The sequence below is a fragment of the Schistocerca nitens genome, chromosome 5 (genome assembly GCF_023898315.1).
Source record: "Schistocerca nitens isolate TAMUIC-IGC-003100 chromosome 5, iqSchNite1.1, whole genome shotgun sequence".
NCBI classification, from domain to species: Eukaryota; Metazoa; Arthropoda; class Insecta; order Orthoptera; family Acrididae; genus Schistocerca; species Schistocerca nitens.
Genome location: NC_064618.1, coordinates 686,387,500 through 686,413,185, shown reverse-complemented (window position 1 = coordinate 686,413,185; position 25,686 = coordinate 686,387,500). Strand labels below are relative to the sequence as shown.

The window sequence follows — 25,686 nt, the reverse complement described above, 5'->3', positions numbered from 1 at the left end:
CAGGTGTATCCCAGGGTACAATATCTGTTACCCCAATGCTGATTCAGTGTTCCAAGATGACAGAGTCCCTGTCCACACAACTCACAATGACCAGGACTAGCTTTATGAGCATGAGAATGAATTGTCACATATCCTCTGACGACCACAATCACCACATCGCAATGCTATTGAGCCTTTGCAGTATACTTTCGAGAGAAGGTTGCGTGATTGCTATCCACCTCCATCATTTTTACTTGAACTTGTCATTATTTTGCAGGAAGAATGATATTAGAGTCCATTAAAAACCATACAGGACTTGTATTTATCCATTCCGAGATGACTGGAAGCTGTTTTGAACGCCAATGTTTTTCCTACACTGTATTAGACGTGATAATGTGTTGTGTTTGTGGTGCTTCTATATTGTTGTACAGCCCCTGTGCGTTAGGTGGTACTCACCCTGCCTTTACACAGTGTTTACACTGGCAGCCAACCCATGCCCTGCCAGAATCATTCAAAATTTTTTAACATTTCCAGTGTGAGCCAGTGAAGCTACACTTCACCTTCTGCAGTACACATATGTTTTTAACAAGTGTCACTGCTCAAGCTAATTTTTTTGCTGCAGAAAGAAGAAGTTCCTTTAATTTTCACAGTTGGTGAGGAAAAATTACAAGTATTGTAATCATACACATGAAGATTTGTTTTCCCTGATTTGTTACTGAAATGGACATTTACTGAGTCCATCAATTTTCTAATTTTGGAGCTATAAGGAATTAAACAGCCATATCATCTTACATCCTTTAATTATTATTTCAGTTAAAATGGTGAAATCTAAATGGAAACACCTCTGAGAGAGTTACAGAGAAGAACTTAAAACAAACCTTGGGTCAGTGAGATTAGGTGATCCAGGGAAAAATCCATCATAACACAATTACACTTGGCCTTGATTTCACCACATGAATTCCTTAAAAGATGTTTTAATTCCACAACCGATGCATAGCTCCTTGTCAGTGGAAACAGAACCACTGAGCCAAATGAGATTATATCAAGAATTTTCAATTTTCAGTCTGTGTCACAAGATGAAGATCATTCTGAGAGGTCATTATTAGCTCCAGTTGATGAACCATTGCAATTGCCAAGTACCGCATCATTACGACAAAAGAAAGAAACAACTTGAAACAGAATTTTAGCAGCTCAAAAAAGACAAATTAACTTTGATGAAGGCACACCAAGATGATGCCACTGTTAACTTCCTGAGGAGTCTCTGGAGTGTGATAAACATCCTTCTTCTACAAAGGCAAATATTTGTAAAACTTACAATACAAGAAGTTATGTATAATGAATGGGATGATGTAAGTCTGTGCAGAGTTTTCCTTCAAATCAGTGAGTGTACACCATTTCATCTTACTTTGTCATATACAATTTTCTTCTGCTCTTATACTCCCTCAAAAATTTGTCTGTATGAAATTTTTCTTGATTGTTCTGCTGCAGATTTGGGAGAGTATTATGGTTCATTACATAATATGAATACCTTTATTATTACCTTTATTACCAGTTCTATGCCATTCACCAGCCACAGCTGGACAGACAGCATCAAGATACAACATTATCAAAATACATGAATACAACTCTACTATGATAGTAATGTAATACTGCAAGACATATTTAAGTTATAAATTAGATACCAATAATATCACAACTATAAAATAGATACAAGTATATTACGAAATTAAATAAAACGGTTACTGTTGGAGTCCTGGAACTAAGCTGCTGCTCAAGTAAACACTATGCTATAACTAGAGAAGAATTCTTCAATATTGTAGAAGGGTTGCTATTTTAGCTTACACAAAATAATAGTTTTAAACTGCTCCCATGGTAAAGACTGAATGTGATCAGGTAGAGCGTTAAACAATTTTAGGGCCACCTTTGGGAAGCTGTTTTGTGTCTCTGCTTATCGACACCTTGGCATGTCAATATTGTCTTTGTTGCGAGTGCTGTATTTGTGAACTTCATTTCTCTTTCTGTAAATATCATGGTTTCTCTTTATGTGGAATAGGCAGTTCAATATATACTGGCTGTAAACAGACAGAACTCCTAACCTGGTGAAAACTGGTTTACAATGGTCTTTTTTTTATTTTTATTTTTTTTATTTTATTTTATTTTTGTTGCAGTAATAGCACATTCTTGCAGCCTGCAGAATGGCCCCAAAGCAACAGACCATAACTGATGTGGCTGTGGACCATTGCATAGTACACAGTTAGAAGGTACTGTTATGGTACTACACTTTTCAGTTTCCTCAAGAGGTACAGGACCATAACCTCCTATTTCTTCTATGCTTCGAACCTTGACAAGTTACTGTACTGTTAAAACAGCTCTAATAAAACAATGAAGTCATTTTTATGTAAGATGGCTCAGACTGATTGCCAGTGAACAACTGGTGACTGCACCTGTGTATTTATGTACGTTAGCTGTCAATGAGTGGAAATTCTTTTGACAGTGCTGAACAGTCAGTCAAAAAACTCACTACAGCTGTATCAATTGACCGTGATTTGTTTAATTAGACTGCAGTGTTTGATGCCAACTAAATGCACCCATTATTCTTTCTGTTAAAATAAAAAATAAATAAAAAACAAAGTGGAAACACCTTAGAGACAGAGAGAAGATTTTAAGAAATTAGGAAGGTGAGACCACATGAACCAAGGTAAAGGCCATTAAAATGAAGTTCCCTTTGGCCTTGGTTTCATTGCTTGAATATTCTAAAAGAAATATTACTAGCAAGAGCTGTGCAGTTCTCTGGAAGTGCAGATAAGATAATTACTTACAATATGTAATGCTGCACTCTCCCAGAAATGCAACGGCTAAAATGTCAAACGGGAACATTTTGTGTATTAATTACTTTACATGTACAAACATACACAAAATGTGCTTCTATTTGTGCATCTTCCATTTTTCAACTCCAGATAGAAACCAACCTGGTGAAACGTTGTTGTGATGCCTCGTGTAAGGAGGAGAAATGTGTACCATCTTGTTTCCGACTTTGATAAATGTCGGATTGTAGCCTATCGCGATTGCGGTTTATCATATCGCGATACTGCTGCTCGCGTTGGTCGAGATCCAATGACTGTTAGCAGAATATGGAATCGGTGGGTTCAGGAGGGTAATACGGAATGCCGTGCTGGATCCCAACGGCCTCGTATCATTAGCAGTCAAGGTGACAGGCATCTTATCCACATGGCTGTAACGAATTGTGCTGCCACGTCTCAATCCCTGAGTCAACAGATGGGGACGTTTACAAGACAACAACCATCTGCACGAACAGTTCAACGACGTTTGCAGCAGCATGGACTATCAGCTCAGAGACCATGGCTGCGGTTACCCTTGATGCTGCATCACAGACAGGAGCGCCTGCGATGGTGTACTCAACGACGAACCTGGGTGCACGAATGGCTAAACGTCATTTTTTCAGATGAATCCAGGTTCTGTTTACAGCATCATGATGGTCGCATCTATGTTTGGCAACATCGCGGTGAACGCACATTGGAAGCGTGTATTCGTCATCGCCATACTGGCGTATCACCCGGCGTGATGGTATGGGGTGCCATTGGTTGCACTTCTCGGTCACCTCTTGTTCGCATTGACGGCACTTTGAACAGTGGATGCTACATTTCAGATGTGTTACGACCCGTGGATCTACCCTTCATTCGATTCCTGCGAAACCCTACCTTTCAGGAGGATAATGCACGAATGCATGTTGCAGGTCCTGTACAGGCCTTTCTGGATATAGAAAATGTTCGACTGCTGCCCTGGCCAGCACATTCTCCAGATCTCTCACCAATTGAAAATGTCTGGTCAATGGTGGCCGAGCAACTGGCTCATCACAATACGCCAGTAACTACTCCTGATGAACTGTGGTATCGTGTTGAAACTGCAAGGGCAGCTGTACCTGTACACGCCATCCAAGCTCTGTTTGACTCAATGCCCAGGCGTATCAAGGCCGTTATTACGGCCAGAGCTGGTTGTTCTGGGTACTGATTTCTCAGGATCTATGCACCCAAATTGCGTGAAAATGTAATCACATGTCAGTTCTAGTATAATATATTTGTCCAATGAATACCCGTTTATCATCTTCATTTCTTCTTGGTGTAGCAATTTTAATGGCCAGTAGTGTATTTTTAAACCATATACTTTTTTTCAAAATCAATTGAGAAACATTGTGCAACTAAAAAAAAAAAATCACATGAAATGAAAAGTAGTCACATTCAACAAACCTTGATTTCCAAAGTAGTCATAACTCAGCAATCTCCAACAAATTTTACATACACTTTGAAACATCTAAGAAACTTTTTCTCACTGCCCCCCACCCCAGTCTCCCACAAAATAATCATGCACTAAAACTTCAACAACAGGTATGACATTTTAATTTATTACTTCTTTGCTACTAACTCAATTTATAACACATTTTACAGACAGTATCCACATATACCACTGAATTTGTCTGCAAAAATACACTGAAGTGACAAAGAAACTGGTATAGGCAAGCGTATTCAACTACAGAGAAATGTCAACAGGCAGAATATGGCACTACGATCAGCAATGCCTATATAAGACAACAAGTGGCGCAGTTGTTACATCAGTTACTGCTGCTACAATGGCAGGTTACCAAGATTTAAGTGAGTTTGAATGTGGTGTGATGGGACACAGCACCTCCGAGGTAGCGATGAAGTGGGGATTTTCCCATACGACCATTTCATGAGTGTACTGTGAATATCAGGAATCCAGTAAAACGTCAAATCTCCGACATCGCTGCAGCTGGAAAAAGATGACTGAAGAGAATCATTCAACGTGGCAGTAGCATAACCCTTCCACAAATTGCTGCAGCTTTCAATCCTGGGCCGTTAACAAGTATCAGCATGCAAATCATTCAATGAAACATCATTGATCTGGGCTTTTGGAGGCAAATGCTCACCCGTGTACCCTTGATGACTGCATGACACAAAGCTTTATGCCTCGCCTGGGCCCATCAACACCGACATTGGACTGTTGATGATGGTCGGACGAGACTCATTTCAAATTGTATCGAGCGGATGGACGTGTACTGGTATGCAGACAACTCATGATCCATGAAACCTGCATATCAGCAGGGAAACATTCAAGCTGGCGGAGGCTCTGTAATGTTGTGGGGCAAGTGCAATTGAAGTGATACATCTAGATACGACTTTGACAGGGACACGTATGTATGCATCTTGTCTGATCCACTGTATAAATTCATGTCCATTGTGCATTACAGTGGGTGTGGGCAATTCCAGCAGGTCAATGCGACACCCCACATGCCCAGAATTGCAACAGAGTGGCTCCAGGAACACACTTTTGCATATAACACTTCCGTTGGCCATCAAACTCCCCAGTCATGGACATTATTGGGCATATCTGGGATGCCTTGCACCGTGCTGTTCAGAAGAGATCTCCACCCCCTCATACTCTTACGGATCTGTGGACAGCCCTGCAGGATTCGTGGTGTCAATTCCCTCCACCACTACTTCAGACATTAGTCGAGTCCATGCCATGTCGCAGTGCAGCACTTCTGCATGCTCACGGGGGCCCTACACGATACTAGGCAGTTGTACCAGTTTCTTTGGCTCTTCAGTGTATATCATTGTATGACAAAGAGTTCAGAAGACAGGAAGTCATAAAGACTGAAGTGCATAAAAAATTAGCTTCTGCATACTACAGGATGCATATTAGCTAGTCTATAATCATCCAGTGTTTGATAATGAGAGCAGTTAGCGACTTCCAACAAACTTTAAACATAATTTCAAGTCTTTTATAAACTTTTCCTCACTTGCATGCTTAATGTCAAATGTTGTTTAACACATTAATTCTTTGTAAATTAACCATACATCAAAAGTTGTGCTTTACATGGGAGTTTGATTCTTTAATGAATCACAGGTGGGGGTGGGGGAGGGGGAGGGGGTGAGGGCGGGGGTGTGGGTGGGGCGGGGAAGGGGAAGGGGAAGTTCCTGGTTCTCACTAATTCACAACTTGTCACAAGGATAAACTATTATTAAAATAAACCGGGATTGGAATGACTCCTTACCCTCTCCCTTAAAACCCATATCCTTTCGTCTTTCCCTCTCCTTCCCTCTTTCCTGATGAGGCAACAGTTTGTTGCGAAAGCTTGAATTTTGTGTGTGTGTTTGTGTTTGTTTGTGTGTCTATCGACCTGCCAGCGCTTTCGTTCGGTAAGTCACATCATCTTTGTTTTTAGATATATTTTTCCCACGTGGAATGTTTCCCTCTATTATACACACACACACACACACACACACACACACACACACACACACACACACACAGAGAGAGAGAGAGAGAGAGAGAGAGAGAGAGAGAGAGAGAGAGACCCTGGTCTTCTATAACTCTCATGATTCCTCATTAAATCTTAGAGTATGATTGTGGGCAGGGAGCAGAAAGAAAAGTTAGTACTCTGAAATTCATAACTGTCACATATATCAATTGGAATCCTGGATTATGTTCATCTAGCACATACACAAGAACTAATGGACACACAAACAGATTGTGATGACTGGGTGTTGTGTGCTGTCCTTAGGTTAGTTAGGTTTAAGTAGTTCTAAGTTCTAGGGGACTGATGACCATAGATGTTAAGTCCCATAGTGCTCAGAACCACCACCACACACAAACAGAACAGGAAACAGACAAGTAAGTGATTAAGCACATTTTTATAGCAGCAAACAGTAAGATAATTGAAATGTGTTGTCAGGAAACACCAAAGTCTCATATTAGAATACACATAGTTTAATAATTATCATTTATTTTACAGACCACTGATGATGCCTAATATGAATAGGTGAAAAATGTTAAAATTATCAGTTTAAAAAGATGAATAAAATTTATTCGTATCTACATGACAAACATACCTGAAGTTCATGTTCAGCATGTTTGTCAGCTCTTGAGGAGGACACTGTCCCAAGGTTAGCAATGTTCCCAACATCCATTCCTACTTGTCGGTCCACTGTTCAAAGTGTCCTCCAATAAGAGAATAGCACTCCATCCTCATATGCCTACTGCACCTACATCTATACTTCACAAGCTACTTTTTGGTGTGTGATAGAGGGTACTTTGCCTGTCACTACCCCCAATTCCCTCTTCAGTCAAGAATTGTTCACAGGAACAATGACTGATGGTAAATCTCACTGTAAGCTGTAATCTCTCCAATTTTATATTCATGGTCTTTTCTCAAGATATATGGCGGAGGAAGCCGCATAATTGTCGACTCTTCTAGGAATGTATACTCTCAAACTTTTAGCAGTAAGCCACACTGTGATGTAGAATGCCACTCTTGCAGCATCTGCCACTGGAGTTGGCAGAGCACCCGCATGATGCTTACTAAATGAACATGTAAAAATGCATTGTTCTTCTTCCGATCTCCTCAATTTTCTCTATCAATCCCGTCTGGTATGGATCCCTGACAAATGAGCAATACTCAAGTACTGGTTGAACAAGGGTTTTGTAAGCTACCTCCTTTGTGGGTGGACTCCACTCATTGAGGACTTTTCCAATGAATTTCAGTCTGGCATCTGCCTTATCGGTGATTAATTTTCTGCAGTCAGTGCACTTTAAATCACTCCGTATGCACACTCATATATACTTTATGGATCTGATGGATTTGACTGCTTCCAATGATTGTCCTGCAACTGTGTAATCATACAGTAATTGGTCTTTCACCAATTTATGTGCTATACATTTGCATTTGTTTATGCTGAGGCTCAACTGCCCATCCCTGCATCAAGCATCAGTCCTCTGCAGATCTTTCTGCATTTTGGTGCAATTTTCTAGTGTAGCAACTTCTCTATATACAACAGCAACTACCACAGACAGTCTCATGGAACTTCCAGTGTTATCCATTTGGTCATTTATATGAGATGTTATCAAAGAGCAATGGGAGCTTTTGATTTTCTTAAAGAATTTTTATTTCTTCATCAACATCAACTTTGTCCCCTTGTAAGTAACCCTCCTCAGACATAATACACTTGTGCCAGCACTTTTTCCGATCTTGGAAGCACTTCTGGAACTCACTTTTCATTCTGGAGTTCAGCTCCTTGAACAACGCTGTTTTCATCTCATCAATGGTGGCAAAACTACATCCTTCCGAGGTTCTCTTTAATCTCGGGCCATGTTCGACAACCTGAGGCAACAAAACAGTTTTGTTTTCTGCCAAAACATCATGAACAAACAATGAGATGTGAGCAGGAGCATTATCATAATGCAATTTCCATCAGTGGTTTTGTCACAATTCTGGTTATTTTCTTTGGACTGCTTCATGCAAACACCACATAACTTCCAGGTAGTGTTACTTACTGACAGTACACCCAAAGGCAAAAACTCATGATGCACTGTTCCACTGTAATTGAAGAAAACGGAGAGAACAACATTCACATGTGCTAGTACTTATCAAATCTTTTTGGTTCTTGGCTCTTTAAGCAATTTTCAGTGGGGTGACTGAGCCCTGGTTTCAAAGTCATACACATATACCCACGTTTTGTCAGCTGTTATAACCTTCTTTTGAAATCCTGGATTGTATCATTGTCAACTTCATTCAGTAATTCCTGAGCGATGTATACACATTATTTTTTTGTTGCTACAGGTTTCATGCCCAAAACATCTGAAAAAATTGCTTGGAGACAGCCAAAGGTTTTGCTGAAATCATCAGCAACCTTCCTGATAGTGATCTGTCAATTTTCCAAACCACTTTCTTTACTTTTTCAACACTGCTGTCAGTAATTATGTGCTATGGTGTCCAGACCAGACATCTTCAATGTCTTCTCAACCCTCTTTGACACATTTATACCACTTGTAAACTCTTGTCTTACTCATAGTAGTGTCACCTAAAGCCACAGTCAACATTTTGAATAATGTGCTGCACTTTATTCCATTTTACAAGCAAAATTTATAGTAAATTCTATGATCCATCCCTTTCAAAAGCAAAAATTTTCCAAGCATTTGAAAAAACATAAAATTTTCGACTGTCAACAATAAACTAAATATTCAAAACAACTGAAAATGCAAACATACATCAAGAACATGAGTAAAATTTAATGGTCCTATAACATTCCCTTGGGGTATGCCCGAAGTTACTTTTGTGACTGAAGATGTCTCTCCATCGAAAATGATATGCTGTTTTCTGTTGATTGTTTTCCCTACTCTGACGCTGAAAGGCATCTCAGTTGTTGGAAACAACTGCTCATCGCAATGCACACATCTCTTCAACGCATAACCCACCCATTGTGCCATCAGATACAACATATTATCTGTTCTCAGTGCCCTTTACTCAATGAGATGTCTTTTTTTAGACCTCATGCATTAACTTCTTCTTAGCAAGTTAACATGAAGACATCATAACTTGTCACCAGTAACAGTAGTGGATAGGAATGCTCCATGAGTGAATTGGTGACATTCAAGCAAAAACATAGTAACAACCGCACCTTTGACTACTGTTCCTTTGATTTAGACCATGCAGTACTTCTCCACTTGACTCTTGGTCCTTGCCTACTGAATGCAAATGTTGCACGAAGGTTAAACGGTCGCAGATCACACGTCAATTCTTGAGACTTTCTGAACATGCAAAATCATTCATGGCAGAGTGATCTTACTTAACACCAGAAAATTCTTTTCTGACATTGATTATCACATCACACTCACCCCACAGATGATACAAATGTTTCGAGCAGTCTCCACTGACTTCACCCTCGACTAAATTCAAAAGGAACAGTATGTCACAAAAGTTGGACCTTTTTCCACATTTGATTCCGTTTTATGATGCTTAATCAAACAATCGAATATCCAGAATAGAACCATGACAATATTATGAAAAGACATTAAGTCTGGCCTCAGTGCCAAGAGACAGTGGTCATGTGTCAGTGAGTTCTCTTTGTTGTGCCTGCCTGCAATTCAACATCTCCACTGTATGGTCAGTAGCAATCTACCCTTTTCATACTATTATAATGGTTAATATAATTCATAAGGTTCAAGTATACAAAATCCACTACGTAACTGCAAGGAGTGTGCCATGTTTTGATCACCTGGGCAGATTCCAATTCGCATCAGGAGGTCAATGGCAAGAGCTAATGTTGCGTGTTGTTGGAGGCCTCTGTACAGTGAGGAAACTCTATGGCATAAACTGTTCTGACTTCACAAAGCCAGAAGTTCTTTCATGGATATGTTTCTGGAGGGTTTTGCTATTACTGGTGGGTTAGAAAGTGAAGCAAATTATCTTTAAGGTTCCATCTGACTCATACTTTTAGGAAACAACCAAAACGTGGTTTAAAAAATTAAAGAAGAAATGGACTTGAACTTACTTTCTCTCTCTCTCTCTCTCTCTCTCTCTCTCTCTCTCTCTCTCACACACACACACACACACACACAGACAGACACTCTCTCTCTCTCTCTCTCTCTCTCTCTCTCTCTCTCTCACTCATTCACTCACTCATTGTGTGATGTTTACCTCTAGGTCATGGAGCAGACACAACACTGTAACAGTCTGAGCAGAAGACAACACTTTCTCCTGAAACTTTCATGTCCTACAGTAGTGCTGTCATGCAACTGGTTAGACATAGAATTCTGAATGACGGGCAGTTTTATTGGCACCTTAAGTGAACGACTCTGATTTAGTCTCTGCAGTACCAATTATGTGTTAAAGACCATACAAGAAAGATTTAAAGTTAATCATATGGAGCTAGATTTCAGGCAAACTTACACACTACTCAAGACAAAAATTGAAGCAAACCTATTGTTTGTTCAAAATGTTACTCCACTTATTTATCATTATGAAAAGAACCCTTGATCTACCATTATTTGATCATCTAATTAGATAAGATATATTTCCACAGAATATAGAGAATAACAAATATTACAAAAATTACATTGGTGGTTATTAACACAGAAATGTAAGAGCATATAGTGAAAATGTCATTGTCAAGGTTTGCACAATGGAATGTATGGAAGAGCTCAAAAATAATTATGTTGTGCAAAGTAATGAACTCTAAAACTGTAACAGTAATATTATTTAAGAAGCAAGAGTACTTTGTAGCAGACGAAATGATTTGGCACTTTGTGTGCATTTGTAATTAGTAAAACTAATTTAACAACTATCCATCACATAAAGTCTATTCGCAGAAGTATGGTGTAACTGATTTGCAAACATGGACTGATAATGACAGAACATGTACAGTTCAATTTAGTAATACATACTAAACCTGAAGGAAAACTCCTTCACTTACATGAGAATAGCATATTGTAATTAATTTATGTTGGATTGATAATGTACTTTATTAAGGAGCATTGAAGCATAATCTTAATTCCTACTTCCCTCGGCTCAAGACGGGCAAGTGGGGAGGAGGTCAAAAGGGGGAGGGGCCATATGTAGTACAACAGAATCTTCATTGACATTGCTGTCCTTGGTGGAAAGATATATATTTATTCACAAGACATATTTCAGCATTCTTTTTCTAATTATAATTTGGAAATAACTGCAGACTGATTAGTCTCTGTGTGCTTCATATCAACACAGCTTTACGTATCTCATCGGGATGTGACAAATCACTGAACAGGTCATAACAACGCATATCAATATTTTTATGAAGTTACAATATACACAAAATCAAAGGGTATATGTAGGAGCTAGCTGTTCCAATATTATGGAAACATTAGCTACCTAGAAGACTGACAAGGTTTCACATATCATAAATATGTTATTAAAAAAGAAAAGTGAAGTGATAGCCCAGTGATGAATACACCAAGGACTAAAAAAATAATCTCGAAGTTCTGAAGTTGAGTCTTACGTAAGGTGCTGAGTATAAAGCACACAGCAGTCACAGTTATAACAATAGAGTAAATGAAAAATTAATAACAGTTATTATACTTGGTTGTGTCAATTGTCGCATTTTTTGGGTGCTTACTAAGACACAGTAAAGTAGCAGCATGTTGTAACATGTCAACATGTAGAACAAAATTTGTTCTGAAAATATTGCCACATTCAATTATAGGTGTACATTTTGTTATGACTGATCCTTCACTGAAAATCAGATATATATTTATTCACAAGACATATTTCAGCATTATTTTTCTAATTATAATTTGGAAATAACTGCAGACTGATTAGTCTCTGTGTGCTTCATATCAACACAGCTTTACGTATCTCATCGGGATGTGACAAATCACTGAACAGGTCATAACAACGCATTTGGCCAATGACCAGCAACCATGAAAAGGAAGAATAATTTTCTTTTCATTCCCTGTGATCATTATTTAGATACTGTGTAATCGTAAAACAATCATTGTCATTTGAATCTCATACTGAAAGATTGCCTGTCATATGATTTAACATGGACCACACAAACAACATATTGTATGTGTAAATTTATAAAACTGCAAAAAGTGAAAAAAAATGTGCTGTTTGCGAAACATGAAGAAGTTGTATGAAGAATTTATTTCGTCAGTTTCCCCATTGTTCCTTGAGAAGTGTACACGCAAAAAGCAAAATATCAATATTTTTATGAAGTTACAATATACACAAAATCAAAGGGTATATGTAGGAGCTAGCTGTTCCAATATTATGGAAACATTAGCTACCTAGAAGACTGACAAGGTTTCACATATCATAAATATGTTATTAAAAAAGAAAAGTGAAGTGATAGCCCAGTGATGAATACACCAAGGACTAAAAAAATAATCTCGAAGTTCTGAAGTTGAGTCTTACGTAAGGTGCTGAGTATAAAGCACACAGCAGTCACAGTTATAACAATAGAGTAAATGAAAAATTAATAACAGTTATTATACTTGGTTGTGTCAATTGTCGCATTTTTTGGGTGCTTACTAAGACACAGTAAAGTAGCAGCATGTTGTAACATGTCAATATGTAGAACAAAATTTGTTCTGAAAATATTGCCACATTCAATTATAGGTGTACATTTTGTTATAACTGATCCTTCACTGAAAATCATGAGGAGGAAGATGAGAAGTTGTGCACGTTCTTGTCTTGAATTTTGTTCTAGTGTACTGTGTAAAACAAAACTGACATAAAACATTATAACACTTAACTGTTATTGTAATAATGTGAGATTATGATACTATTAGTCAATTCCATGTTAAGAGCAAGATTGACATTAATCTCTCTATGAAACAAGCACAAAGATTAAAGAAACCCTAATCTGGCTATCATGCTTAGAGTCAGGTACCTTCTAAAAAGTTGCTTATGCTATTACGAAAAAATTACTGTTTTTGCCATACCATTTAGATTAATATTTACAGTATATCAACAATGAAAATAAAATTATGGATTACTAAATTTATTAATATTATAACACAAAACATAAGATAAATGTAACTTAGATAGTAAAAGCTTCCATTTATGAGTTAAAAGATCACTTACACTGATAATGTACCAACAAAATTATCATCCCACACCACTTCCTTGAAAGACAGATTATCCAAGTCCCAAGAGCCCGTCTCTTTACCTCGCTGAATTAGTTCCAAAAGATTTTTTATGTCATTCTGGAGATTGCTTACACGTGTCTGAAGCTGTTCTTGGGACAGAGTCATGCTCACAAGATTTATCTTGAATAAAAATAAACAAATAAATTACTTATTAAGTTAACAAAAATGTAGAAATATATAAAGCACAAAAGATGTCAGCCGTCAATAACAGTAAATTATTGGTTTTTCAAAAATACATGCTCCATTGTTACAGTTAAACAATGGCACAAATTATACAGCTTTGTAGCATATATCATCAATTGCATGCCCTAAGCCGAACTGAGAAAAATAGTAATATGAAGTACAGTTGTATCTGCCCTTCATGCACAATTGCACCTTTTCTTCACCAGGTGTGAGTGTTGTGTGTTTAAGTGTTCCTGATAAATGTTGATGACTAATGAGTGTGTGTAGTGTGCTGTCATGTTTGCTTTTGATGATGATGACCATGATGGAAAAAATGAAACCAGGTGGTGGCACACAATCTACATCTCTGGAATAGCACCAAGCTCCAAGATTAATGTCCCGATCCAACGGACAGATAACCACCAACAGTGTCACATTCCCTCGCATCATGAGACACTGGGGAGAGGTTTGGAATTTAATCCACAGCAGCCAATAGCACATTGCATACTCAGCAGCTACCCATCCAAACAATGGCCATGTCCAATGTTGCTTATTTTTGGTGACCTTTGGTAAACCACTGTGTTCAATGAGGCAAGACTGTTGATGCAGAAATGAAGTCATTCATTAATATCTCACAACCTTATATTTTAGGCTCTCAGAATCACATATACTTCCAGACAGCAAAAGCACACAATCTCCATGCAGACAATAAATTGTCAACATGAAGAAGTTTATTAGTACTTTACATTCACACACTGAGATGAGTTTTGTCCCTGAACACTTGACCTGCCCCTCCTCTCATCATTGAAAATACCTGTTTACCATCTATTACATAAATATGTGCAACTTCTTTGCTTTCCTTTCCTCAACTCACTACTGAAGGCCCATTAATGCTCAACAACTCACAGCGAACTTCAAATGTATTATGCCTTCTTGTTCTGAGAAATCAAACAACATATAATAAATTACTGTTGATATTTCCTCAGTAATTTTTAAATTGTCATTTTGTTTGAAAACTTCTCACACACAAATTTCTGTCACCCGAAGAGCAACTGAGACCTCTTAGGCTACTCATAAACCGCAGATTTTGGGCAGAAACAATTTAAGAATCATTCACTACAAGATGAAAAATGAAATAACATTTTTTTTTATTTATTAAATAACACAAATTTTCCTAGCCCAATGCTGTTTTTTTTTTTTTTTTTTTTTTTAAGGAGACTTTTTTCATAACTCCGTGTGCACACGTTTCTGGTTACAGTATGAAACTAGTACTTTAAGTAAGGTTACTGTTTGACATACCAGTGTTACAAAGGTCAAAAGTGACTAACATAGCTTTTCCGCAAGTTTTAAGGGTAGCATTAACAATATCCTTGCCGGTAATCAGCAGCTCACTTCCAGGGCTGCAAATACTGCTGTTTTTCTAGAATAGTGGATGGTAACAATTACTGTCAAGGGGTCATAAACAGTCTGTTTCATGTTTCTGTGAGGGCTGACACGTGTCTGTCTGCACTCCAATAATAATTAGCTGGCATAAATGCTTTTACTGAATTATTTTAGTGTTGAGGACTGTGAAGCGATTGGTAGTAATTTTCAAGAATACTGGTTACTTTGTGATGGTGAATTTGTTAACGGGGAATTCCTGTAAAGGTTAGCATCACAAACTTTGTGAGAACTGATCTAAGTAGCTAATATGAGCAAGAACCATGCTTCAAACTACATGCAGTTAAAATAGGGTGATTTACTAACTTCATTTTGTGAATTACAATAAACAAAACTAAAAAAAGGCACAATTTACCTCACCTTTTACAAACAATAGTTCCCACTGGAGGAAGCAAACCACAGGCTGGATGAAAAGTATACGATAATAACCCCTTCCCACCCCTCATTCTGATGTAACCCCTACATCATGGCTCTGAGTGTCAATTTATATGGAAAAATAGTAGGGTGGGGTTACATTTTTCACCTGATAACATGGTGTAGTTTTTGGATGTGAAATGTGAAGACGACAATGAACAGTAATAATTACATGACAATCGATAATGACTAGATGACTAGTACTGACTGCAAACTGTCAGGGTGTATGAGTTATGTGAACAGTGTTCATCATCATTTGGATTAACTCAAGCAAGAAGAGGAGTAGGGCCTACACTTTTAAACAGCAGTTCAGTTACAAAAACAGGTCAGACAAACACCACCAGCTTAACAAGTAAATATTACATAAAAAACTTGCCTCAGGACACAGTAATTTCTTTATATTGCTTAGTCGCTGAACACCATATATGTTTCAAACCCAAGTACTTTGGTAGATTGAGACTTCATCAAGTAAAAAATTTTGTGCATTGGAAGAAATTTTAATTTTTCTTCACATTTATGCTGCTCAATATGACTGACCAAATGAATATCACTAACAACATTGGTGATAAATTATGTAAAATAATGGAAATGAAAGAGGTAGAATTAAAGGATCAGGATATGTGAAATACAGCAATACTGATTATAATTTTGGCATGAGTTGCATTTTAGACATAGCGGATCAAAATGTATTGACACCACAACTGCAAATCAGTAGAAAGTGAGAGACACTAGAAATGAGTAAGTAAGTATCAGAAAATGTCCTCAGTATTGTACAACAGCTCTTAGAGAATCACAAAAGGATGTGGATTGGTCAGGAAAAGGATGGGGAAAAGGTTGTCAAACAACTGAAATATGTCCAGAAAAGCATTCTGAGTGTTCAGGAAAATACTAAAAAAATGTTGCTAAGCAACTGAAGGATGCTCAAGAAAATACAAAAAAGTAACTGCAAGAAGATCAAGACACTACTAAAGAAATTTTCAAAAAACACAAAACCACCATTGAAAGAGTGGAACAAGATCTTGCAAATTTCAAGTGCAAGCAAATTAAGATGTGTTCCAAATTACTTGACAATGTAGAGTTCAAGACAGTGATAAACAGGAATTCAGAGGGACCCTAGTCAAGGTGGTTAGCACTTGTGTAAAGCCAAAAGCAAAGATCGTAAATTTAGGCTCCAAATTGCAAGAAGTGACTACCACATAAGTGGAGATGATGGTGTAAATAATAAAGATAATGAGGCTAGTTAAGAATAGAGGTGACAGCACTGTTCTAATCATGTCTACTGTGCCAAACAAACACACAGCCAGAAAGACAAGAATCAAGGTTGTGCTAAGCATGCTGGATTTTACCAAGCACACGCCAGTGACAGGCGTGTGCATGGCAAAGCTTGGGTGGAGAACCTAATCAAACATGCTTTTGTGGATATGCCACTTGATAGCATCTATAAGAATTATTACAGGCAATACTGCCACAAACATGGACATATATAGAAATAATTCTCATATAACATGTCATATGAACGGACAAAGCAACAAGACACAGAAGACATTATATGTGTGGAACCTGAAACTGCATTCCTGGATAAATACTGGTCTGCAAGAATGTGACAGATCAGTAACAGAAACTAAAAAGAGGTCTTGGGAGAAACTGGGATTTAGATAGATTAGGGGATTATATGGTACCTGCCCACACATATGAAGCCCACCAGTCAGAACCATAAGAGATGTCTGGGCAGTCAAGGTATTATTCCTCCCATTATAAATTCAAAATAACACAGAGGAAAAAGGAGAAGTGAGGAGAGGAATCACTGGTCTATGTGGCGATTCTGAAAATATCTGACTTGAGAAGTACGTTCACTGTTCCTTTCGAGAGCATTGATGAAGATGATGTTGCTGTTGTTTGGGATAACAGTGCACTCATCAGTCATGAGAAACTAATTTTTAAAATTTCACACGAAATACATTCCATAAGTAAATAAACTAATCAAAATCGGAAAAGAATAGCACACTATATAAGGAAGTACAATGCAGACAAAAAATGTTCACAAAAATTGATTGGGTTTCGAAATACAGTACTTTCTTTTTATTACTTCAATTTTGGCGCCAAATTACGGAACTGTCCCATTCATACCGCAGTACTTGAGCTTATCTAGAAGTATTCGATGATTTACACAATCAAAAGCCTTTCAGAGATCACAAAAAATCCCAACGGGTGATTTCCGGTTACTCAGAGCATTTAATATTTCATTAGTGAAAGTATATACAGCATTTTCCGTTGAAAAACCCTTCTGGAAACCAAACCGACATTTTGTTAAAACCTTATTTTTACAAAGGTGTGAAGCTACTCTACAATACATTACTTTTTAAAGAATTTTGGATAAGGCAGTCAGAAGAGAGACTGGGCGGTAGTTGTTGACATCAGACGCATCCCCTTCTTTATGCAGTGGTTTAACAATGACATACTTCAGTCTATCTGGGAAAATACCCTGCTTCAGAGAGCTATTACATATGTGGCTAAGAATCCCATTTATTTCTTGGGAACAAGCTTTAATTATCCTGCTGGAAATGCCATCAATTCCATGTGAGCTTTTATTCTTGAGAGAGTTTATTATCTTCCTAATTTCAGAAGGAGAGGTGGGTGGAATTTCAATTGTATCAGATGGTGTGGGTAAGGCCTCTTCCATTAATTGCCTTGCTTCTTCTAATGAACATTTAGATCCTATTTTCTCTACAACATTTAAAAAATGATTATTCAAAATGTTTACGACTTCCGTTGTTTGTCAAGTTTCCATTCGCTTTGATGGTAATGCTGTCATCCTGTACTCGTGGTTGCCCTGTCTCCCTTGTAATAATATTCCAAATTGTTTTGCTTTTGTTATCAGAGGTATTAATCTCAGACATGATGCCACATGCTTCTGGACTTTTTAATCACCTTTCTTAATGTAGCACAGTAGTTTTTATAATATTTGGCTGTTTATGGATCATTACTCTTTCTTGTTGTTAGATACAGTTCCCTTTTGTGGTTACAAGATATTTTTATTCCTGTAGTAAGCCAAGGTTTTTTGCACAGTTTTTTATAATTAGATTTAACTACTTTCTTGGGGAAACATTTTTCAAATTCTCTTACAAGTTTATCATGAAATAAGTTACCGTATTTACTCGAATTTAAGCCGCACTTTTTTTCCGGTTTTTGTAATCCAAAAAACCGCCAGCGGCTTAGAATCGAGTGCAAAGCTAGCGGAAGTTTTGAAAAATGTTGGTAGGTGCCGCCACAACGAACTGCCGTCGAATATACGTAGCGCTACACAGGCATGGTTTGTAGGCACAAAGATAAATACTTGCGCCAAAACCTATGCGTCAGTAAATAAATTAAAAAAAAAGGTGGAAGACGACCTTTTGTTCTCCGCCCCGAGTTTCGACCCATGCATTTTCATACATTACTCCGTATTGTTCATCTTCGAATGTAGCAGAATTTCAATGTACTACGAAAATACGACTGGCAAGACTGTTTGGGATGTTTGTCAATATGGGCAACTCTACGTTCTGAAATTTTTCCTACCTGTGACAAGAGATGGTTGCTAATAGGAACTTGTATGAATTGTGAATCACATGCAGTATTCTCTTCACCATAAGAACAATACGAATATAAACATTTTGCCATGTTTTCTTTCGTGTTTGCTGCTATCTCATTTAAATCCTGCCTGCCTAATAAACTACGAAACTAGAGTGAGACAACAGCAAACGCAGAAGAATATACGTATCGTGTCATGTTTATATTCGTATTAACTGATACAGTCAGAAGTGAAACACGGCAGCTGACTAGATTTTCAACTCTAAGATGACTCTAATTTCTGTGCAGAATTTTATGTACTAAAGAAGCGGCCGCAAAGATTTTCAAACGGAGAAAAACTTTCGCCTAACTCTCGTTCAGAACATGTTCTATCATACGCAGTCTATTATTTGGTTCTTGTTGATCATTATCAAAGAAAGTAGCAGTGTAAATAACAACAAATAGTAGTCTCTTGCCATTGTTTCGCTAATGAGGCGATTCCTCTCTCTCTTTTTTTTTTTTTTTTTAATTGTTAGCGGCAGTAGCGCGCACAAAAGCAAGCCATGCCGCGAGCGGCGACAGACCGTAAACACGCACTATCAGAATGCGACAAACAATGCATGACACAGTACAGTAATGCATTTTCAGCTTAGAGAGGCGTAAACACCTATAACAAAGAATACGGCACTTATCAGATCGAAGCAAAATAAGCAATAGATTCAAACCAGACGAAGCAAGGGAAAAAGTAAGGGTACCCGTATAAATACGGACGGAGCGCCTGGCGCACAGCAATGGCTACCTGGTAAAGCTTAACTGCTAAGCTTACGACTCGAACCAAACCACTACAGCTGTATCGTCATTCATTCAACCTAAATTGTGTCTCATATTACAATGGACCAACTTTGATTCGATTTGGAGGTGCGGCCTAAAACTTTTCTCTCCCCTTGAATTTCGAGTCTCAAATTTAAGGTGCGGCTTAGATTAGGGAATTTTTTTTTCCTTTATTTCGAGTCTCATTTTTCAGGTGCGGCTTAGATTTGAGTGCGGCTTAGATTCGAGTAAATACGGTATATTTTAAATTGGCACTGGGTTCCTTGTACACCTCATCCCAGTCCAACTGCTGAAGATTTTCTCTAAAATTTCTAATTGTTGAGTTATTAATTGAAAGCACAACTTTGGAGGATAGTTTTGAATTACTAAATGGAGCTATGTCATATACTGTAACTAGCTGAGCACCAGGATCAGAAAGGCCATCCTCAACAGGACAAGAATTTATGTTTTTAAACCTATCTTGGTCTATAAAAGTGTTATCTATCAATGAGCTGCTGTCCTTTACTACTTAATGACAGATGCCAAATTGAAAGAAAAGAGCAAGGCTTCCAGGTCATTCTTCCCATTACACTCTTTCAGTGAATCAACATTGAAGCGAGGTGGCGCAGTGGTTAGACACTGGACTCGCATCCGGAAGGATGACGGTTCAATCCCGCGTCCGGCCATCCTGATTTAGGTTTTCCGTGATTTCCCTAAATCGCTCCAGGCAAATGCCGGGATGGTTCCTTTGAAAGGGCACGGCCGACTTCCATCCCCATCCTTGCCTAATCTGATGAGACCGATGACCTCGCTGTCTGGTCTCCTTCCCCAAACCAACCAACCAACCAACATTGAAGTCTCCACAAATAATAATTTGCTTTCCCCTATCTGACAGACAGCACAACAAGGCATTCAAGTTTTCCAGGAATAAATGAAAGTTTCCTGAAGGGGACCTATATACTGTTACAATTATAAAGGAGCCCTACTTCAGTTTAAGTTGACAGGCACATGTGGCTCTAGACAAATCCACTATTAGATTTTTACAACCATTGGGAGCTATTGCAGAATTCTGCAAATGTAATATTTGTGGAAATTACATGGTGTTGACAAATATTCTGGCTTCAAGAACATCTGATGAATACATGTGGGACGTAGAAGAAATAATATATGGAGGTCTATCCACAGAGAGACTTGGTTCAAAAGATCAATGCTGAATTTAGAAGTTATAATTATGTTAATTTGCTATTTTTCTTATGAATATTCTGCTAAATGCATGCGTGAAACAGGGGTTGCATGTTGCATGTAGTCAATTGGTTTTCATTCTGTAGAAAAGTTTGCCGGACATTTATAAAGTCCAGGAGATCACTGGAGGAGGGGAGGTTATAGCTGGAGTAGACGTATCACATTTTGGTAAGAGAGAGGAGGAAAGAGAGCATGAGGTGGTCAGGATTTGGGTTTTTGGAATAGTAATTTCTGAGGGAGGGGGCGGGGGGGGGGGGGGGGGGTGGAATGCACAATGCACTGATGTTGTATTTAGGGTGGTTCCAAGTCATACCAAAGAAGCATTAACATCTTTGACTGAAGAATATATGGAAGAAGGTTCAACAGCGATGTCAGATGGGATTGCTTCCTACAAGTGGTCGGGTCAAAGGGGGTTATCATTTCTTTGTAAATCATAACATTCAGTTTAAAGATTATACATTGAGGGGATGTACAAATACAATTAAAGGGTATTGGAATGAGGGGGGTGGGGGGGGTGCTAAATCTGTTGTTGGCAGAAAAAAGAGAAGGATTTCAGTGTTGCAAGGCCATTTGGACGAATACTGTGGGAGGAAGAATACTCCAAAACGTTACCGAGTATTTCTAGCCTTTATGAGAATAGTACGCAAAATGAACAAGTTTCGTTTCATTAGTTATCTGCAGGAGGTTTTCATATTTTTTCCTTGCTTTATGGTCTTTTTTCTGTTACTATGGCCTGTGGGTTTGGGGCTTTTTCGGTTTCTCTGGACAGAGGTTTTTAATACTTTTTGGGTACAATGGTGGGGCGAGGGGTTCATTGTTGTTTCTTGTCCATGTATGTTTCTGTGTTTAGTTTGTAATATTCTTTGTGGTTTTTACTTTAAAATTTTGCAGTCAGGTGGAGGGAGCGTAGCGGAGTAGAATTGATTTGGGTGGTACTTCATTCATGCCTAGTATTTGGTGTTTCTTATTAATTTTTTGATTAATTTTTTGGTTTTTCTATATTTTGTTATAGCTTGACTTCTTAGCATTCTTATTGCTTGTTATCTCCTTATTTTGTTGTTCCTGTCAGCCTCAATCTTTCATTTCTCTGGAAGTTCATATGCGGTAACTTACTTTATTATATGCAGCCTATTTTTCTTTTTTCCAATTGATGTTTTCACTATATTTCTGTCAATTTTACTTTCATTCCTGAGGTACAAATTCTACAGTTTGTTATTTTTAAACTACTGCAGCTGGTGTGAATTACATGAAGTCTAGTTACTGGTTTCAGGATTTTTCATTTTTGGATTTTCATATTTGGGGTGTGCAGTGATGTTTTTAAAGATTTTCATTTTCGGAAGTGTTTCCTGTACTACTTTGGACAATAATTGAGACATATTGATAGATTTGTTCTATATAGGTGAATTCTTTCGTCAATTCTAAGGTATGCAAGTTCTGCATTTTTACAACATGTTTTCACAGTGGTTCGTTTCAGCATTGCCATTGCTTCTTTCGGTGCTTCTTTCATTTCAATGAACACAATTCCCACATGAATCATTTACATATGAATCGGTTACTGCAATTTACCTGCACAGGTTAATTCTCGTTATCGATTCCAATATTTGTTACTTTTTGTGGGCTTTCATAACATGTGAACTTTCTTTTCTTTTAGGATTTAGTTTGTTAGTTTCTCCACATTTCATGCTACTGTTTCATATTTCATTCACTTCATTTTTCCATTATTCTGTTTTACTTTAGTTTCTCGCCATTAAAAACCCCAGCTTTCCTGTGCTTCTCCCAATTGATTCAATAATTAATATTAAAATTAATGCTGTTTTATAATAGTAAAATTTCAACATGTGCTATATTGTAGTGCAATTTAATGATCCTCTGAATTTCTTTACTAACATCAATTACAATAATAATTCTAATTAAACAAATATTTGTTTCATTCTTGTTCTTATTTATTTTCATAATCTTCAATTTGTTTAGGCATAATTTGTATCTAAGTATGTAATCACCTGAAATTTTATTGTAATTTTATCCCACACTACATTTGTTTGTTTACAAGTATGATCTGTTGCTTTCATAGTCTGGCTTTATGTAGTGTCTTTGTCTCAGGTATGACATCTTTGCTCAACGTCAACAAGTGGAAATTGACACTAGAATTTATCCTGTACATTTGTTCCAGGTTCTCACATGTTTGAGCACCTCTAACCCAAGCTGGTGACTGCCGGTACAGAGTACCATCAGTGGCACTCCACTGTCTCACCCATCGGAGAATACTGTGCCTCTCAGGCAGTCGTTATTGTTCCTTCACATTGCCTGATGAGCCTCTGTGACAGTACCAGTTCAGATAAGGATTTCCACTACTCTGTGGCATACTAACTGCCCCATTCCCCCTTATTCAGTGACACAAGTATGCATAGCAGACAATGCGCATTTGGTCAGGGTTACCACCTGCATTTGGCAAATACAATAGGTGTCACCCGCATAAAGTGAATAGCTTCCTCACAGAACAACCACTAACACCAAATTCAGCCTAAAGTCGAGATGTGGTCAATTTCAGAAGACCATTACGAATGAATTATCAGAAGAACTAGGTAGATCCTGGCCAGCATAAACACTGGGAAGTCTGCATATTACGAGGGCCGTTCAGAAAGTAACCTCCGGTTGATTTAAAAAAATACACCAAGTTAAATAAAAATATTTTAATATATACATCTTACAACTACATCTTTGCACTATTTTTCTACATAGTCTCCATAGTGATTGAGGCACTTATCGTATCTCTTCACAAGCTTTGAAATTCCTTCTGCATAAAAATCACCCGCTTGTGCCTGGAGCCAGCCTGTGACCGCATCTTTGAGCTCTTCGTCGTCATCAAACCGCTGTGACCCGAGCCATTTCTTCAAATGCATGAAGAGGTGATAATCACTTGGCGCCAGGTCTGGGCTGTAAGGTGGATGGTTGATAACGTCCCACTTGAAGGACTCAAGAAGGGCCGTTGTTCTGCGAGCAGAGTGAGGACGGGCGTTATCGTGCAAAAAAACGATACCGGAAGTCAGCATACCACGGCGTTTGTTCTGTATAGCCCGTCGTAACTTTTTTATTGTTTCACAGTACACGTCTTGATTAATGGTCGTACCACGTTCCATGAATTCAACCAACAACACCCCTTTCATCCCAAAACACCGTTGCCATCAGTTTTCTGGCAGAAAAATCTTGCGAGGCTTTTCTTGGTTTGGTAGGTGAATTTGAATGTGCCCACATCTTTGATTGTTCTTTTGTCACAGGGTTCACGTACTTAATCCAGGTTTCGTCACCGGTCACGATTCTGTTTAACAATGGTTCTCCTTCGTCCTCATAACGTGACAGAAAGTCTAATGCAGAGGCCATTCTTTGAGTTTTGTTGTGGTCGGTAAGAATTTTGGGCACCCATCGTCCACAGAACTTACGGTAACCCAATCTTGCTGTCACTATCTCGTACAAGAGAGTCTTAGAAATCTGTGGAAAACCAGTAGACAATTCCGACATTGAGAAACGTCGATTTTCACGAACTTTTGCATCAACTGTCTGAACGAGTTCGTCAGACACCAATGATGGTCTACCACTCCTCTCTTCATCATGAACGTTTTCTCGTCCACTTTTATTTTCTCGTCCACTTTTAAATAAACGTACCCATTCACGGACAACTCCTTCACTCATAACTCTTGGTCCGTACACGGCACAAAGCTCACGATGAATAGCTGCTGCAGAATATCCTTTGGCTGTAAAAAACCTTATGACAGCACGCACTTCACATTTGGCGGGGTTTTCTATTGCAGCACACATTTCAAACTCCCACAAAAACTAAACTAGCGCAGGTACGATGTTCACTCGACCACGGCTTGATGCCGACTGACCTGTTGAGTGCGTGAACGCACAGATGGCGTTGCTACTCCCCCCACAACCCGCACTGTGACCAATCGGAGGTTACTTTCTGAACCACCCTCGTATTAAACAAACAATGGACAAGAATAATAAGACCAAAAACCAACCTGGATACCCTGTTCTATCTAACACGTGGAATTCTGGTGAAGTCCTGACACCTTGCCTTCATTGCCCACTCAGTACAGCCTCATGGGCCTCAGGTAGCACCTTCTAATGCTAGTAGTGTCACCAACTTCAGCATTGAATTAACCTACTTTCTTTTGTATACATTTACTTGCCTTCTTTTTGTTGTGTGCTGTAAGTGTATCAGTCCATTCTTTCTCCATAACTCACATTCCCTTTCTCTCTCTTTTGATTTGTAATCTGATGCCTCTGACATGAAAAGAACTATTAGGCAAATAATTAGAATTTCATGACAGCTTAGCAGCTTCACCAGATAACTGATTTAACTGCCTGTATCTTGTAGTCCATCACTTCCAGCAACTCACTTTCTCGGTGGCAGACGGTCCTATGCTTCAAAAGCAAGGACACTATTATAAGGGCATGGCACACCATACAGATACTGTAGATGTCCCTTTGATTGTAACATCTGCTATTCAGTAGCCAAGTCACCACGTATGCTAGCATTTGCAAAATATTACCTCCTTCCCTAGGTGACGGAGAATCTTCAAGACAATT

At 38.3% G+C, this 25,686-nt stretch overlaps 1 protein-coding gene across 1 annotated transcript in view; it reads right to left on the bottom strand.

The window, feature by feature from the left end:
- Positions 1–25,686, bottom strand: part of LOC126260657 (centromere-associated protein E-like) — a 577,712-nt gene that overhangs the window by 543,215 nt on the left and 8,811 nt on the right. The window contains exon 3 of the mRNA XM_049957993.1: positions 13,418–13,602. Within this exon, the coding sequence (XP_049813950.1) occupies positions 13,418–13,602 (185 nt within the window). The remainder of the gene's footprint in view (positions 1–13,417; positions 13,603–25,686) is intronic.